Below are 19,660 nucleotides of genomic sequence, written 5' to 3'. Positions count from 1 at the left end.
CAGGACTCACTGGAGCATTTCCATTACATATTGGGTTTCTTCTACCATGAAAGCTAACCTCACCATTTATATTATATTCCCTCTGTTTTCCAAGGGTCTTGCTCTTTTGAATATTTTTTCTCTGTCTTCAATCTTCAACATTCTTTGTAGTACAGTATTGTTTCTATCTGTATTTTTTCAACATAATTCAATAAACACAACATAATGCTGGTGGCTTCTTTCCACTAGCATTTAAATGGCAAATCCCTTAAAATTTAAAATTTTAAAAATCTTAAAATTTAAAAAATCCTCCCCTCTTCCTGTTACCCACCTGCTCATCCCCTCTTGAGTTGCCTCCATTCTGCCCCCACTTTTTCAACCTGTTCTAATCTAGACTTTAGTCTCACTAATTTAGAGAAACTGCTCTTCACCAAAGTCACCCATGACCTTTTTACTAATCCCAACAAACATTTTCATCTTTGTCTTTTGGAAGCCTGTAACTTGGCTGCCTACACTCTTCATGCACCCCCTCTTTTACCTTGAGCTTTGTGACATCTTCTAGCCAAGTTCACTTCTTACCTCTCTGGCCCTTCCCAGTCTCCTTTAAGGTTTCTGGTGACTGTCTGCCCTAGGGATTTGCTTCCTTCCCACTCTACAGAGTCAGCCTAAGTTTTTTCAGCCACTTGTTTGGCTTCGTTTTCTTGATATACATGTAGATGGATTGCAAATCTTTAGCTCACAGCTTTCTCCTGAGATTCACACCCATATTTTTAGGTGCTATAGTTTATCTCACTTGGATAGCTTGCAAGCTACCTTAAATATGTACAATCTGAACTATACCCTTCATATACACACTGACATACACAAGCTGTTTTTATTTCTGTTTCCTCTCAGAGAATCATCTGTGTACCCAGTTGTTCAAAACAAATCATTTTCTGACACTTTCTCTTTCCTTACATCACCTCTCCCCCAATTCCACCCCCAACTAAAACCATTATTTTATTTCAGGCCACCGTGAACTCAAATTAACTATTCTGATAGCCTCATAAATGGTCTGTCTGCTGCAAGTTACATCACCTTACAACCCCAAAGTGATCTTTCTAGAGTGATCCTTCTGCTCCTGTTTAAATTATTTTGAATGTCTTCACTTTGCCATTAGGATTAAGTCCAAACTCCTCCTTGGCTAAGTCTCACTCTACTTGCTTCTCCAACTTTATCTTTTACAACTTTGTCTCTCCTTGATAGTTCCTGCCAAGTTTAAGTTCTTTAGTTTACTGAAAGGGTGATGTATGCGCTCTCCACTCTGAGCCTTCATGCTTATTTTCTCCTCTGCTGGCATATTTAGCAATACTGCCAATTACCTGGCAAGTGATTACAATTTTTTCAGGTCTAATCTTCAATGTAACTTCCTCTGGAAAATTTTTACTGACTACACCTTGCCCCCCAGCTAGACCAGGTCAGATATCCCTGCTAGTTCCTTACTGTAGCATTTCATGGCATTTCTGAAACTTTCCTGTAATTGTAGAGATGGTCGGGACTTTGCTTGTGCTGCTGTTTTCTACCCTAGTGTTTAGCACCTAGAAAATGTGCAATCAGTATGTGTTAAATGAGAAGATACTACTTCCAATGGCATACTCTTTGAGCACCTAATTATTCAGAAGTTTCTTGTGTTAAGCAGCACTTTGTCACTTTTCTTTTCTTTTTTTTTTTTTGAGTCTCGCTCTGTCTTCCAGGCTGGAGTGCAATGGTGCGATCTCAGCTCACTGCAACCTCTGCCTCCTGGGTTCAAGCAATTCTCCTGCCTCAGCCTCCCAAGTAGCTGGGATTACAGGTGCCTGCCATCAGGCCCAGCTAATTTTTTGTATTTTTAGTAGAGACAGGGTTTCACCATGTTGGCCAGGCTGGTCTGGAACTCCTGACCTCAAGTGATCCACCCACCTCGGCCTCCCAAAGTGCTGGGATTACAGACGTGAGCCACTGCGCCCGGCCTGTCTCTTCTATTTAATGGTTCTGGTTCTATACCCTAAAGAACACAAAGAACAAATCATTAGACAGCCTTCAAATAAATAAAGGAATGTGCTCTGTGCTTCTATTCCACATAGGGTATGGTGCCTAGAATTGAACAATCACCTAGGTGTGGTCTGACCTCAGAGTAGAGTGGGACCATCACTATGCTCATTTGACAGCCTATCCTTGTAATAAGGTAGATTGAGATCATATCTGCTTTCATTCCACTAGTGATTCATAATGGCAAACTCCCTAAGTTCTTTTTCTAACATGTGTTGTTTCTAAGAACGATCTCCTGCATATGCATTTGTTTTTTGGACACAAGTCTAGGAACTTACGTTTCTTCTTGTTAAACTCATCCAAGTTGATGTTGTTAAACTCATCCAAGTTAATGATGTTAAACTCATCCAAGCTGATGATGTTAAACTCATCCAAGTCGATGATGTTAAACTCATCCAAGTTGATGCTGAAGCAACATGCCAGTTGACTAACATGGGGGGATTTTAGTCCTGTCACTGTCTGTATTTGTTTTCCTACCTACTTCATGACATCTAATTTATAAATAAACCTTACTAGCCATATAATCAGAGACAAGGTACTTAAGTCAAGCCTGTTTCTTCATGTGTAAATGGGGTTGATAACAGGATCAGGGTTGCTGTGAAGAATACATGTGCATATGTTCACAAAAAACATAGTGCAGTTCTTGGGACATGATATGTACTCAATATATTTTATCTATTATTATTCATATAATTGATAACAAAGTTGAATAGGGCAGGTAGAGGCAGATGCCTTTGTGACATCACTCAAAATCATTCTCCTAGGTTTAGTCATATTCATTAATAATGGTTTCACGTAGCCTATTTCTATTTATTTTGCCCACAAAAACATATTAGAGAACTTTGAAATGCCTTTCTCAAGCACACTATGATGTTTCTTAGATTTATTGCCTAGTACTCCTTAACCCTCAACGAAAAAAGAAAATTTTGTTTTCCTGATTTGTTCTTAGTGAGCTACCCAAACAACTTTTTGCCAAGACATTTTGAATACTACCCTTATTTCTTAAGACCTAAAAATACATAATAAATAAATAAATAAAACTACCTACTAAGAGTATATGAAGTGATTTATTGATATTGTTTAGATCCATTATATACAGGTAGAAACTTTCCAAATTGTACAAAGAACCATTAAGCATATTGATAAAGACAGTTTTATAGACAAAACAACTGGAAAATAGTTTTAACATACACAATATATAATTATGAAAAAAAAAGTAGAACACATATTGCTCTACCAGATAAATCCCAAGGTTATTAAAAGTCTGCTATGCAAACCTTAAGTTGAAAAATGTGTTCAATGGAGTTACATGGTCTTAAAAAATTAGGTATAATGTAAAAATTAAGTTTTTTTTTTTTCTCATTGCAATTGGGAGAGGAACTGAGACAACTTTTTACCCCAAATCTATACAGTTTGAGAAATAATTTATATGTCTAGCACAAAGAAAGAAAATTGAGAATGTTTATGGTTCTGTAAACTTTGCCTTTTATGAAATGCAAACCACATCAGTTTTAAAAATTAGAAACTGTGCAATCAGAAACAGACTGTTCCCTTTATGGTACCATTGTACCTAAATTGGCTTTTTATACCTGAGCACCAAAGCTGAAGTTCTAAATGCCATCTCTTCTTGAAAAGTTATTCTGAAAATGAGCAAGAAATCAAAACTAGCCTATTATCATCTAGAAAATTAGGCACCAAGAAGGAGGTTATCTCCTTAGAAATGCAACATCAGTGACAGAAGTTTCAATTAATTAAGCAGCTGACAGATCTCCTTGTGAACACAACAAAGAAAATCCACATAAGAAGAGCCTCCATAAAGTCCTTTGTCTTCTACCAGGAACTGTCGGAAAACCATTTCTGGCTGTTCTCGCTGTTTTACAATTGTGAGCTAGGGAAAAAAACAAACAGTAACAGCACCTGGTTATAAACATTATTTGAAAATGGCTCAATTTTGTCTATTTCAATTTTGGCAAACATTATTGAATGTCTATTATGTGTGAGGCTATGGAGGATTATGGGAAAGTGCCTAATATCTAGAGTGGAAAGAGGCATGGACCCCGAAACCCCGAAACCCAAGACATACAATTTTAAGTGGCAAAAATGAAACCTAAGCAGAGTGTTATGGGAAAGGCTTCACAATGATAGTAACTGTCACCTGAGCCTTAAAGGATAGGGATAGGGCTAGAGAGTATTCCATACTGGAATACATGTACCATGAACCAGAGATACAATTATGGCTGGCATGCAAATTATCACAGGCTTCTAAAAGGGACAAATTATCATAATAATGAGTTTGGGCTTCTGTAGGAAATGTGATCCAGTGAAGGTGCAGAAGAATGAAATGAGACAATTAAGTGGCAGCATGTACAATACAGTCGTGAGACAGGGACAGTAGATAGGAAGTGGTTTGAAGTGTCTGGGTGGGAGATGATCAGGTTCTGAATTAGAGCAGTGGAGGTGGAAAGGGGGTGGATTGGGGAGATGCTAGAGAGGTTAACATGCAGGGAGAATTGGGAGAACTTCTGTCCTTTGCTCATCATGATTCTCTAGACCTGTGCTGTCCAGTACAACAGCCAGCCACACATACTATTGAGCACTTAAAAAATGTGGCTCATCCAAATTGAGATGTACTGTAAATATAAGACACACAATGGATTTCTAGACTTAGTATGAAAAATAAAATGTAAAAATATCTCAATAATTGATACAGATTACATTAGAAATTATATTTTGGATATACTGGGTTAAATTAATTATTTAAATGATTTTTTTCTTTTTAAATGTGGTCGTCAGAAAACATAGAATTGCATATGCATTTGCATTACTGGAGAGTGCCGTTCTAGAAGCAGCCCACAGGGAAGAAGCCCAGAAGAGAGCCAGTTTTGTCATGAACACTTTGAGGCCTTCTTTCTACACCTGTATTCCTATTTGAGGAAGTCAAGGTAGATGATCCGAATGGTCAGAATTTCATATTTATTGCACCACAAGTGGGGTTAACTGATCTATACATGCACAAGAGTGCTTCTCCACCTGCGTCCTATATAATTAAGAGGAGCCAGCGTACTTCTCACTTCTTCCTCTCAGGAGGTATACCCACCAGAAAGGCCTGCAATAGGGAAGCACATGCAGTTAGCCCCTTCACCAGCTGCAGCAGGGAAGGTATGTGCAATTTTGGCTAGGAGGGCAGGGCCCTCCCTACTTTTGCATTCTATGCTTTTTAGTCATGAAGTAGAATAATTCTGTCACCACCACTTGCTTTTTTCTTTTATAACATTTTGGCCTGGATCCAAGTCTGTTAAGTTTTAAATTGCTCCTGACCTAGTAAAAATAATCATACATAAGAACAACTGCTGCTGCCACAACTCAGCTAATTCCATGTGGATGCAGATATGTGTGATGCCTTGGCTTTTGGATGTCAGCTCTAGGTACTGGGAGTTGGCATTGGAATAGCTGTGTGCATAGGCAGATTCCACTCCTACACGCTCCAAAGTTTAAGATTTGCCTCCTGATGAACCTGAAGTCAGGATTCTTTTCATTTTATGTTTTATCCACCCTCTCCCACATGCCACTACAACTTTACTATTGTCCACGATTGGTAGGGGCAGTGTGGGTCTAGCCTCTGACACAACTCGGGCTGAGACTGGGCAGGATAAGACACTGAAGGAGGAAAGACTTGAAGTTCCAATTTCTTTAGAATTTACTTTCTTTATGGAAATTAATAGAAATAAGTTCAGGTTGCTCATCTGAGGTATTTTCTATTGCTGCCATTCACTTGGGTTTGTTTTTGTTTTTGTTTTTGTGTGGTGCTCATTGTACAACTTCCTCTGACAAAGTGTCTGGCTATGAGCTGAGGTGGTAAGTAGAACAGGGACTGGATTTCAGCCTTGGGAGAAACTTAGCTTTAAACTACAGTGATTAATATCCTACCCCACCATTTGACTGTCTACAGATGTCTGGATGACACAGAAAGTATAGTGGAAGGTCTCAGGGGAGTGGAGTCATGGAAGTGGTGTTGGCCTGTCTTGACACAGTGATGGTCTCTTCAAGGGGCACACCCACACCAATAAAAGGAAAGCATGCTGGTATGGATTGGTAGATCCGTCTTTATGTCCCCGCTTTACATTTCCGAAGGGGGGGATGGCCCTATAGAGTAAGGAGGAGAGCATTAAAATAATCACTGCTTGTCACCTCCTTGCTTCTTGTGTGTCCTCTCCAAGGGAAGACTGGCTAACTCTGAATGTGACATTCTCTGGGTCACCTTACCAGAAGTCTTAAAGAATTAATGTGCTTCAAAAGCCAATCTCATCTTTCATTGGCTGACTCACAGGGAATCGCTAAAGCATGGCAGTGATTAGGAAGGCCCAGGTAGAACATGTTCAGCGAGAAAAGAGCCATGGTACAACCTTCGGGGAATACCAACTCTTAAGTGGCAGATGAATGAAGAGAAGCCAATGAAAAAGAGTCACTGAGAAAGAAGAATCAGGAGCAGGAGATGTTTTAAAAGCTGACAGGAGAGCATTTGAGGAAGTAGTCAACCTTGTACATGCTGTAAAAGGACTGAGAATCAATTGTCTTTAGCAAGTTGGCAGTGTACTGAGAACTGGAGAGATGGGAAGGAAAGAGCAGTTAATAGAGACTTTTTCAAGGAGCTTGGTTGTAGAATGTTTGGGATGTTGCCAGTGTTCAATAAATACTTGTAGAATGAATGAGGAAAGGGAAGCAGAATCTTGAAGTGGCAACTTCTATGAAGGTAGATTTGAACAGCTTGTAAACTGTGGAGAAGGGCCAATGGTAAAGGAATACTCTAGGCAATACAAGTGAAAGGAGAGAGAATAAAAAACATTTGCAGAGAACCGTGCAGGGCAGGACTAGAATTTATCAGGATGGCACTTGGTTTCGGTCATCTGTAGACATACTGTGGTAGAAATCTTTTTTTTTTTTTGTTCCCCCACATGTATGAGAATAATCAGACAATAAGGTCTAAGAGGACTGAGTTTTTGGAAAAGTAATTAGCATAATCTGGAAGGTAGCAGTTCCTTCTAGATTTGATTTTATTATTCTTGATCCTTCCATACCAACTCTTTCCTCCTACTTAATCTTAACGCTTTAAAAATATGTTTTCATTTCCTTTGTTGAGTCAGTTTTCAAGTGTCAGAGAAAAGGTGGAATGCTAAGCGCCCTGGGACTAAGCAGATAGTACAAGCCCTGTATCTGCTATGATCCAGCTGTGAGACCCTGACCAAGCTAGTCAGCTCCTTTGAGCCTCACTTTCATGTCTGTGATGTGCAGGTAGGTATAGGAAGCCAGGTAATCTCCCAGATTCCTTTCAACTCTGACGTCTGTGGATTTTAAATATTTCAAATTCTTTACAGAGATAGCACTCTATGAACAGATGGATACATTTGCAGGTAGTACATAAGAAAATATGATTCTTTAAGTATTCAAGCTAATAATTGTTTTATCACACAGGTGTTTAATATTTTATTCACATGTAATATTTGAAGCTCATCCCCAGATGGTTTTATAACCAAAGCTGACATAACTTTGGTAAGAGGTTGGAACAGGTGGGAGAAAGCAGAAGAAAGTTTAATGTTTTTCCCTGAAGGAGGAACTACTGAGCACAAGGATGATCTCCATGCTCAGTTCTGCCTCTTCTCTGCAAATGGCCAGTTGAAGGGATGCAGTTGCTGCAGCTGGGATGAAGGTGAATCATTATTGCTATGCATTCTAAATACTAGTGGCTTTCAATTTGCATTTCATTGGACTCAAGATCTGGTTACATGTTTCTAGGCTTAAACTGAACCCACATAGGTGCTGTGTGGTGTGAAAACTGTTCTAGAAAAGTTGTATATTCATCCAGATTTACCTAAGTTCAATTTACCTAAGCTCTACCTAAAGTTGATGTTTGCATGCATGAGTTACTTTCACAGTTACGAATGTTGGCTTAGATTGACATCACATTTACATTTCAGGAGACAATTGGCCCCATAAATACCCTGGCACTTGTAGACACGTGCCTCCAGGTGAGTGTCTTATAGCTCTTCAGTAAGCAGTGTTACACAGCACATCATCATCTATACATTCTAGATCCCAGGAGACTCTAATATTGAGCTTGGGAAGGAAAACAAGTAAGTATCTGGAAGGTGGCAACAAGATATAATTTTTCTTGGGTTCTAGACATATTAAATTTTTTTACTCAAACTCAGAAAAGGCTAGAAGGGCTTGGAAGGACAGGAATAACAAAATTTTTCAGAGATCATAAATTAAACATTGTAATAAATCAAATTTTACAAATATTCTAAATGATACTTCCATAATTAATTAATTTTAGGCACCAGAAGAAAAGTCATTTCCAAGTCTGTTAATGATACCAAGTGCTATTAAATCATGAAGTTAATACTGACTAAGATACCCCATAGTTAACCCATGGTAATAGCTGTTTATGTTTGTGACTGATAAGTAGGTAGATATACTTAGAGGTTAATGTGAGGGTTTTTTTAACTTTTATTTTAGATTTGTGATGGTGTGAGTTTTTAAAATCAAAGATCACTTCATAAAAACATGGAGTGTGCATTTTACATCTTTAATGAAATTTTTAACACTTGAATAAAGGGAAAAATAAAATTGCTTTCTTACCTTCATTGAATATGGCCTCTTTTGTTGGATAATACCCATTATCATTCTGAGTTGTTGAGAGTATGGGTTTCCCACTTCAGGCAGCAATGTCTTAAATTTAAGAAAATCAAAGTTTTAGTACAGTTTATAACATTTAGATAGAAGTAGCAATATGAGATTAGCATAATGTTACAAACATCCTTCTAAAACCATGTACTTGAATATTGGTGTGGTTCATTACCTGAAAACCAAAACTGTGGGGAAAATGCAGTAAAAATTATTATTGGCACCCATTACCATAAATGACAGAAGACAATTTCTGTCTTTTGAAAAAAACTCTTCCTCTGGAATTTGACACATGCACATCACTGAAGTGACACAGCACAGACGTAGTCAGCCCTCTGTATCCATAGGTTCTGCATCCATGGATTCAACCAACAACAGACAAAAATAATATTTGGAAAAAATGCATCTGTACTGAAAAGGCATGGATATTGGGGTTTTTTTTTGTCATTATGCTGTAAATAATATAGTTCAACAAGTATTTACATAGCATTTTACATTGTATTGTGTTACAAGTAATCTTTTTTTTTTTTTTTTAATAGAGGGTCTCACTATGTTGCCTAGGCTGGTCTCGAACGCCTGAGCTCAAGCAATCCTCCCTCGTCAGCCTCCCAAAGTGCTGGGATTATAGGCGTGAGCCACTGTGCCCAGCTGGTGTTATAAGTAATGTAGAGATGATTTAAAATATATGGGGGTATATGCACAAGTTATATGCAAATACCATGCCATTTTATATCAGGAACTTCAGCATCTGTGGATTTTGGTATCTATAGAGAGTTCTGGAACCAATTCCCCATGGATACCAAGAGACAATAGTATATGTTTTATGCAAACAACTTCCTGTGAAAGTTTTATCCCTTTTCAAGATTCAAGGCTATGTTGTGAGAGAAAAGAATGTACTTTATTCCTTCAGTGGATGGAAAATTCCATCCAAGTACTACTGTTCCAGCATTAAAACAAACTACCAAATGTTGATTTCTCAAAGGGAATGCAGCCTCTTAGATATCCCAGAAATCTGGTTAGTGGTCTACAGGCCAATCCAGCTGCACATGGCATCCAGGAGATATGAAGGATTTTGACTTACATTTCTTCCATTAAGACAGAGTAAAATGCTAATGTTTGCTTCTCAGCAAGATGCCAAGAGCCAATGCATCATCGTGAGTTAGCCAGAGAACATGTGAGTTAGAATGTTTCACCATAAACCTCAAGTTTCAGGAAAAGTTTATGGTCAATATTTTTCACAGGAGTAAGGAAAACAAAAAATTCATTATTTATATTCACACTCCCATCCCCTATATGCATTATGTGGCATATTATGGTAGATCTATTTATTCAACAAACAATATAAGTATTCTTCATGTATATGTTTTAAAGTGCCAACTGCCTCTAAAAAGAAAGTAGCTTACATTTGGTTTTTAACTTTGTTTCATTTTGTTGATGAAAGTCAAGGAAATACCGGTATACTGATATAAGCGCAGACCTACCAATCTGCTGCCTTGTGATAGAGACACTGGCTATTTCCTGTGGATGTTCAGTTCAGCAACTATGCATTCAGCATTTACTATGTCAATATATTACAAGAGGAAGCTTCCTTAACTTTTATATAAAAATTCTTCATAGTTCTTTGCCTACTGAATTTTTTTAAAGTTGCATTTATAATCATTTCTTAATTTCAAATATATGCAGATATCAATTTCCAAATCTTCATCTTAAAACCAATCTCTAACTGGAATATGGATACCCTTGAATTCTCTTAAAAATGCACTTTTGACATTCCTAATGAATATGCAGCTCTCTAAACTGATCACCTGTCATGGCCTTGAATTTTAATCCTGCCTCTTCTGCGAGAAAATTTATATATTGATAAACCGTACTTCATACAATTGGGTTCAACAACTAGACTTAAGCCATCTTGCCACAACGTAAGTGAGGCTTCAGGAAACTATCTGCTGAGCTCTACTGGAATCCACTATCAGAGTCAGACAACGGCCGTCTGGCAGTGATGCTCACACAACAATGGTCTACAAATAAGGTTTGCAATAAATGTTGACTCTTATACAAATTATAAGCTGGGTTTTCCTAAGATACTTTAAAATGGTCATTTGTATTAATTTAACATCAAACTCACAATTTCTTTTGTTATTGCAACAAAGGGGTGTATAGTCTGTTTTTATGGAATTATTATGTTAACTCAGTAATCTGATTTAGTCTGTAGCCAAACACCTATGAAAGATTTCTACATTCTTTTGAGTATGCAGTTCAGCACCAGGGGTGAGTCCAGAGCATAAGAACTGAATTCAGTTCCCACCTCTGCCATTTTATTACCTGAAGGAACTTGTCTCCAAGCCTCAACTGATTCCTCTGTAAAATGTTGAGATCATATCCATCTCACTAATTTGTTACGACAATTAACTGAAATGGTATATTTAAGTATTTAGAGTACAGAGACTGGCACACAGTTAATGATCTGGAAGTATTAGCATTTTCTATTAAAGTCACATATTTTAGTTGTTTGAAAGTATACAAATAACCTTATACAAGCTAATTGATATTGATCAAAACATGAAATTCTTTCATATACAGAAATATATGCCTTATTATTTTTCTTTCTATAATACTTCACTGCACATAAATAAAAACACTTGTGGTAATATGAAAAATAATTTTATAAAATAAAATATAAATATAATATAAAAATAAAATATATAAAAAATGAAAAATTAAAAAAATTATTTTTCATATTACCACAAGTGTTTTTATTTATGTGCAGTGAATAAAAATACTGCAAAAGTATTTTTAAAAAGCAATGAAAAAAATACTTACCATATCTGTGTTGATATGTGCAAAAGATGGCACATTAAATATTCCTTGGATCAGTTCTGGTGGGCTGCTTACTCCCAACCATAGGAACATGTGTAGGCCATTAGCCAGTAAGAATATTCCTTCTTCTGAAAGACGGGACTCCGAGCAACGAACAGCAGCAGGTAACATTGTACTCTTGACATCTAACGTGTGCTGGGCAGGCACAGACGAGAGTTAGAAACTCCTTTCTTCCCCTTCCTTTCCCTCCTTCCTATCTCTTTTCCTTTCCGTTTTTCTCCCCCCACTCCCTCAGTGCATATTTAGTGAGTACCTATTATGTGCCAGACTTTATTCCAGTCATTAGACAATAATCCCCACCTTGTGCAGCAAATGGTTTTGTGCAGGAAGAGACAACACATAAAATAAGTAAAATATACAGAATATAGATGGTGTTAAGAGTTATGAAGAAAAGATGCAGGAAAGTGGGATGGGGTGTGTCGCTGGTAAAGGTGGGGACAATTTTAACTAGGGTAGTCCATGGAGCCCAAGAACTTTTAAGAAGGTAACCTGAGGAGGTAAGAGAAGGAGCCATGGGGACAACTAGAGAAGACCATTTCAGATGGAAGGAAAAGCTAGTGCACAGGTCCTAAAGCAAGGGCCCGACTGGAGTACTTGAGGATCAGCACGAAGCCCAGCGTGGCTGAAGTGGGATGGGGAAAGGGAGAGTAATAGAGGATTTCTAGAAGCGAGGGGAGGGGAGGACACACAGCACTGGGCCAAAATGGTAGGAACTTTGGCTTTTACTGAGATGAGAAATCCTGGAGTGTTTTGAGTGGAGGAGTGATACGAGCTGACAATTTTTTTTTTTTTTTTTTTTGAGACGGAGTCTTGTTGTGTCGCCCAGGCTGGAGGCACTATCTTAGCTCACTGCAACCTCTACCACCCTGGTTCAAGCAATTCCCCTGCTCAGCCCCCACGAGTAGCTAGGATTACAGGCGCATGGCACCATGCCTGGCTACTTTTTTTGTATTTTTAGTAGAGATAGGGTTTCACCATGTTGGCCAGAATGGTCTCAAACTCCTGACCTCAGGCAATCTGCCTGCCTTGGCCTCCCAAAGTGCTGGGATTACAGACGTGAGCCACTGCACCCGGCCAGAGCTGATAATTATTTTAACAGGATGCCCTAACTTCTGTGCTGAAAACAGACTGAAGGAGATGCAGAACTCCTCAGATTCCCTCCCCTCACCATAATGAGCACATACTGATGCACATAAGCAACTTACAGAAAGAGCCCCTGCTCGAAATCCCACACCATATATTTTGAAGGCATTTGTGACTTTAACTTTCCTCTTAAGAACAACATGTTTCAGATATAACATATGGGAAAGCACAAAATATGATTCCCTTCCAGCCTCCTCTAGGAAATGCACCACCCCAGCATGCTTACTATGGGCAGAAGTTGTGGGTAGAAGAAAAGCTGAGAGTCAGCCACACCCATGGTCATGACCAGCTGTCTCTGGTATGCTCGTTCATCGGTTGAGATCTCTGGTCTGCTGAGTAGCACACAGTTTTTCAACAAGCAATTCATGTACACTGGCAATACTTTCATGGAATCTGGTAGAATAAGCTGAAAAAGACAATTTTTTGTTTCATATGCTTGATCTTTACTGAGAATAATCCCCTGAGCTTCATCTGTAAGACTGAAACATCATTTGCTTTTGAACTTGTAAGGATGTAAGGATTAACTGGTAAACCATGTAAAGCACCTAGAGCACACAGTAACTGGCAGAGAGTGGGCATTCAAAGAGCAGCAGTTGTTTTTATTTTATCTAGTGTAGGTGTAGGTGTTATCAGCACTACCCGCTCACTGCTTAGGATGCAGTCCCAGCTCTGTCTTTTAGCAGGTGTGAGACCCTGGGCAAATTACTTACCCTGTCTTTTTCTCTCTTTATTTTTTTTTTTTTTTAGCTGAATATGGAATAGTATAGCTACTTCATGATAATTGAGTTATGCGAATTAAATGATCTGTAAAGCACAATAGTGCCTAGCACATAGGATGTACCATATATATATATATATTTAGATGTATACATGTTTAATAAAATTTTTTAAAAAGTTACTTCCTAACCTATGTTTCCACTTCAAGAATAGCATTTCTAACTGCCCACAGGATATCTCTTCCTTTATGCTTTTCATGCATCTTAAACTCATCAAACAAATATTAAATGCCATTGTGTCATAGGTTCTGTTCAAAATGTCAAGGATATAAAAAGGAATAAGGCATAGTCCATGTTGTAAGATGCTTGAAGTTCGCTGGGGATAGACATAAATACATAAAACATAATAAAGAGATTGCAGTATTATAGATTAAAAAAGGAAATGCTTCATGCATTTAGATATGTCACTACCAAATGATAACCTGCAAAATCAAACTCCTACAATTCCACAAACATGTTCTTCCTCCCATGTTTCCTATTCAGTGTAGAACTTCCAGATGAACCCTAATTCATGTATTTCTTTACCCTCAATTAATAAACAAATCCTTTTAATTCCACCTTCATAATCTACCTGTACCTTCTCTCCATCCTAACTTTGGCTCACATGACCTCATCTAACTGCCCCAAAGTATATGCCCTTGTGAGATACTACAACCTAACACAATGCAGCAATTCTAGGAACACAACCTGATGGTTTAAGAAATTATAGATAATGTCCTGATAATGTCCTATATTGTTTAACTTTCTCCTTAATCAATATTGTAAGAATAGCTAATAATCAAGTTTGATCTGAGTGTCACTTCCTTCCACTTAATAGCACAAGTCAGTGAACAAGGACATATCCAAAAGAAAAATTATACATACGAGATAATAATAACTTGCAAACAGATAAATGAAATATCTGATCTATAACCAAATGGTTTCTTTTTAGCTTTCTCTTTTTTATTTTTATTTTTATTTTTTGAGATGGAGTCTCGCTCTGTCACCCAGGCTGGAGTGCAGCGGCACAATCTTGGCTCACTGCAACCTCGCCTCCTAAGTTCAAGTGATTCTCCTGCCTCAGCCTCCTGAGTAGTTGGGATTACAGGCATGCACCACCACCCCTGGCTAACTTTTGTTTATTTAGTAGAGATGGGGTTTCGCCATGTTGGCCAGGCTGGTCTCAAACTCCTGATCTCAAGCAATCCGCCCACCTCAGCCTCCCAAACTGCTGGGATTACAGGCATGAGCCACCATCCCTGGCTTAGCTTTCTATCTTAATGATCAAAATGGATATACAGTTATCAGAATCCACACTGAAAAGAAAATGTCCTTGAGGGCTCTGTGAGAATTTATTCTGCAACTTAAATTTATATCATAAGTCTCTTCTCATGGTGTACTAAGTAAGGAATGTGTGGGATAGAACTTTCTAACTGGCTCAGGCAGACATATTTCAGAATGATTCTACTTTGCAGTTTGTTTCCCCTATCAACTTCTAATCTCCTTTCAAAGAACCAAGGACAGTTAAATGTATGTTTATTCTTAAAAGTAGAACACTCTCTTCTTCTAATTTTTTCTCTAGCATAATATATCTTCACTTAACAACATTTGGTACTGGATTACTTTCTCAGCCAAGGAAAACTATGATAAAAAGATGTAGGAACAAGATCATGGTCATATTCCAGAGCCATGTGGCCCCGATGCTATTTCTGATCTAGTTACTAGTTAGGCATTTTACATGTTATAAAGATCAAGGATCAAGAATGTTCTTAGATTCCTGTATAAAGCATGTCCATTTGGTTTTAAAATATCAGATTGAAATGTCACTGGTTGCTTCTAATTAATGAGGTCATATTAAACGAGTTCAGAAATCTGTGATCCTAAATACCACAAAGGGGGGAGGTTGGCCCACAATGACACTATTACAACTAAAAAGTCTAATCAGAGGAGGTTGGATTGTAGGAGGCAGAGGGAAGAAAAACAGGTGGTAAATGAGAAGGAAAATCTAATCATGAAAACAAAAAAAAATGGAGTTAAAGAATGAAAGAAAACAAGAAGACAGTCTTATTCAATGTTTTTGAGGTGAGGAAGAAAATGTGCCACGGATTACCACTATAAAATCTCCCTACCCCACCGACCCCCTCCATAAATAACTAAATTATTCTTTGGGAGTAAGGTATGAGTGAGGTGGGAGCAGTAATTCATGTAAGTTGAGCTTGCTTGAATTTGGAAAATTCTCTTCTTCTTTAGGTTTTGAAGTGACAGAAGTGGTAATAAGGTTTTTTTTTTTTTTTTTGAAAAGCTTATTTTGCAGTTAAGGTCATTTGACTTGCCTTTTGAAATCAATGCACTCCCATACGATATTAATATATTTAAGCTCAGAACAGTGAGCTATTAGATTTACTAAAAATAATCTACATTGCTTATGTAAGCCTTATAAGCCTTAAAGTTTGCTTTTTTTGTTTGTTTGTTAAAGATACAGGGTCTCACTTTGTCATCCAGGCTAGAGTATGGTGGTACAATCATACCTTGCTGCATCCTCGAGCTCCTGGGCTCCAGGGTTCCTCTTGCCTCAGCCTCCTGAGTGGCTGGGATTATAGGCATGTACCAATACACCTGGATAATTTTTTATTTTTAGTAGAGGTGGAGGTTTTGATATGTTGCCCAGGCTGGCCTTCAACTGCTGGCCTCAAGCAATCCTCCTGTCTTGGCCTCCCAAAGTGCTGGGATTACAGGTGTGAGCCACTGCACCCAGCCTAATTTATCTTGTTTCTAGTTTCTAGTTATATGTCTTTTTTTTTTTTTTTTTTTGCCCAGGATGGAGTGGAGTGGCATGATCTTGGCTCACTGCAATGTCCGCCTCCTGGGTTCAAGCTATTCTCCTGCCACAGCCTCCTGAGTAGCTGGGATTAGAGGTCCGCGCCACCATGCCCAGCTAATTTTTTGTAGTTTTAGTAGATGCGGGGTTTCACCATGTTGCCCAGGCAGGTCTTGAACTCCTGACCTCAAGTGATCCACCTGCCTTGGCCTCTCAAAGGGTTGGGATTACAGGCATCAGCCACCATGCCCAGCCATATGTCTTAACCCAGCATCTATCATATGATCCTCAGAGTGACAGTTTCCTTAGATTTTGTACCCTAATTGCCTTCTCTTGCTGCAGCCTAGTTTTGGCTTCAGCAATTCAGTAAAAGTAGTTCTACTGAGGTCCAGTATCACATAATCCAAATAGCTCCTTGATGGTCTTGCTTGGGTCAAAGAAACTTTGGGCGCTATGGTAAAATACTGGAATTCCTTTAGGAATCTCTCCATCTTCATAGATACTATTTTTCACAAGTGAACTGTAGGAAAGTACCAAGTTTACAGTTAGATTTTCTGAACAGAATAAGTCCAACTATTCTATGTTTTCAGACAATACTGTTTTAGAATCTCCACATTTTCTAGACTCCATGATGGTTAATCATAAGGTACTTAAGTTACATTATTTTTTTAAAACATACCATTGGTTGAAAGGCACACTTGAAAAGTGCTAATGGAAACACCTTATTATAAGAACAGGAATAATCTCTATCAACTTATTCAGAGAAAATTTAACATCATAATGTTTTTACTCCAGAAATAATTTAATTTTGCAAACAGGTTATCCAGTGGTAGAGACAATGCTTTTAACTTTTAAACCAGAATAAAATGACAGGTTTTATTTTCTTCCATAAATAGGCAGTAAGTTTGTTTTTAACTTAAGGTCTTTGAATCCAGTTGTTTCAAAGTTAACAAATGAATGTCCAGAGAGGACACTAACTGTATCTGCACTGCTTCAACTAATGCTCCTGAAGTGTGAGATACTCCAGAAACAGAATCATGTTTCTGTAGCTCTAAGACAAACAGTAAAATGAGGTCAATGTTTACAGTGCTCATGATTGGACTACCTTCTGGCTAGACTCCAGGTGTACCTGGTGGGTTTTGTGTAATTTGAACAAGCATGCTATGAAATAGTACTGATATCTGAGTTGACTAAAATGGCAAATCTTCTGAATAATAAAGAAGACTGAATACTTATATAGATTCAGGAGTTGCTTATATGATTATCAACACAGGAGATAAAAGAATGGATGACTAATTTAATCACTTTGGACAGCGCGGAAAGGAACTTTTATGAAAAGTCCATCTGGTAAATGTGTTTGTTTTGTTTTCCTTCTTTGCCCAGATTGTGCATTTGGGCCCAAAATTTATCTGTATTCTTTTCTGCTGAGGATTTACTTTTAGGTGGGGCTTCCGATGTCCTCTCAGCACTCACTTTTGACAATGAATGAACTAGAAAATTTTCCCATCTGTTGCTGTTTTAGTTGAAATTCTATATTCACATATTTGATACACAGCTATAAAAACGCCATCTAACTTTTATTGACATAGACAAGAATGTGAACAAGAGAGCAAATGCAAAAATAAATGTGGACTTGAGGTTCTGCTTTTCCTTTTATAGGAGAGAGACTAAATGAGGTTTATTCAAAGAATCTTCTAAAATTTCAAATTACTAAATGATGGAGTCAATTCTTTGAAAACTCTTCACACCTATTAATAACTTTTAAATGTAAAGAATTCCAGTATTTATATTTATAAATTATATTTGTTTATAAAATATGTTATTACTGCCATCAGCTCATGTCAACTTTGTCAATATGCCTAAAATACATTTAAGCATACACATTTCATAACAAAATACCCATCTCTGGATACAAAAGAGAATCCTGTTTATATTAGGACACTTCTTACATATAACATTCTTTTGTTTATACATACCGCAGTGACTGTCAACTAAATATGTACATCCATTTTTTTGTTCAAATTTTTAAATGTTGGCTATAAAAAAAAAAACCCACAGCCCCCCAAATTGCATTCTTAATCTTCTCAGCTACATGGTTTACTGTAACAGCATCGAAGTGCCTGCAACACCATAAGCCTTCAATAGCTACGTGCTGAAGAAATGAGTAGTCGTTTGTAACACTTTAACATCTATGTACAATAGGTGCTCACCTGGCTTGCTGCAGAAGGACTCGCGCAGTTCTTCCGGTAACATGCCAACATATGGGCAGTCTGATTAACTAGAATTTCCCGGATGACCTTCAAAGGCTGGTGGAGAACTGCTTTAAAAGCTATGTGCACAAAACAATGAAAAGGACACGAGTTTTAGCTCAGACACTGGTCTCTTCAAATAATCAAATAAAAAAGAACAAGTTGCTATTATCTTCAGACCACCCAGCAAGAATAATAGCATTTAAATCTGTTCAAGTCATTTGTTAATGGTCTCCTCTTGACTAAATATGATGATCTAACTAATGGAGAACACTGGTCTACCTACAGCAAAAGGTTATATTGGCCAGATTTATCTTCAGAATATTAGAATTGTACACACAGAAAAAAAAAAGACAGGCCAATTAGTCATTTTTTGACGTCCTGACTTCTTACAGGCTGGATTGCTATGTTTTCCAAACCTTAGTGTAGAATTTCTCAAGGAAAGCCAAAGAAAATTCCACCTTGGGCCCATTCTATTTCATAGTTATCATGGTATAGATAAGCAAGTTGAGTCTAACATTAGAGATGGTCTCCATCCATTAACTCAATGTGTCAGATGGCATGATCACATACCATAATAAGGGTCTAAGCATAATATTCCTAAATTTCAATTCAGACTGCCACTCCACAAGTTAACTTTAAGTAAGTCTGTATAGCCTGGCCCTGAACTGAGTTATCTCACTTATTAATTTAGAGTTAGGAATGCTGACTATTCTCTCTCAACCTTTGCTTTTATTAGTTCTGAATTTACCCACCAAAAGGTTGCAAAACTACAGTGCTTTTCAGCTACTGACGTATCTTGACTGAATTACTAAGCAAGGTTTACTGAACCTCAGGATTGGCAGTGTTACCTGACTTGGCAAAGAAGTTGATAAGAGCATCTGTCTCACAGCTCTTATAAAGATCAGCTAGCTGGGAGCTGCAGTTTAAGCCAAGATTGTGAATCCGAAGTCTTCTTTGACCACTGATTGTTGTGTAAAGCACAGCACACTGTAGAAGCAACATTGAGGTCACATGTTTTTCTGATTAACATATCCACCCAAGCTAGCTTGATCTTATTTGCATTTACAAAACACTGTGTACAGATAGAT

At 37.8% G+C, this 19,660-nt stretch overlaps 1 protein-coding gene across 4 annotated transcripts in view; it reads right to left on the bottom strand.

Moving 5' to 3' along the window:
* Positions 1-3,094: 3,094 nt before the first annotated feature.
* The window catches only part of SEC24D (SEC24 homolog D, COPII coat complex component), a 113,058-nt gene continuing 96,492 nt past the window's right edge, over positions 3,095-19,660 (bottom strand). For all 4 annotated transcript variants that reach the window (XM_050792335.1, XM_050792337.1, XM_050792338.1 and 1 more), the window contains exons 18-23: positions 19,421-19,559; positions 18,531-18,649; positions 12,974-13,153; positions 11,548-11,739; positions 8,683-8,772; positions 3,095-3,934 (exon numbers count right to left, since the gene is read on the bottom strand). In XM_050792335.1, the coding sequence (XP_050648292.1) occupies positions 3,794-3,934; positions 8,683-8,772; positions 11,548-11,739; positions 12,974-13,153; positions 18,531-18,649; positions 19,421-19,559 (861 nt within the window). In that variant the 3' untranslated portion in view covers positions 3,095-3,793. The remainder of the gene's footprint in view (positions 3,935-8,682; positions 8,773-11,547; positions 11,740-12,973; positions 13,154-18,530; positions 18,650-19,420; positions 19,560-19,660) is intronic.

Source organism: Macaca thibetana, chromosome 5 (genome assembly GCF_024542745.1).
Source record: "Macaca thibetana thibetana isolate TM-01 chromosome 5, ASM2454274v1, whole genome shotgun sequence".
NCBI classification, from domain to species: domain Eukaryota; kingdom Metazoa; phylum Chordata; class Mammalia; order Primates; family Cercopithecidae; genus Macaca; species Macaca thibetana.
This window is presented reverse-complemented; position numbering and strand designations above follow the sequence as displayed.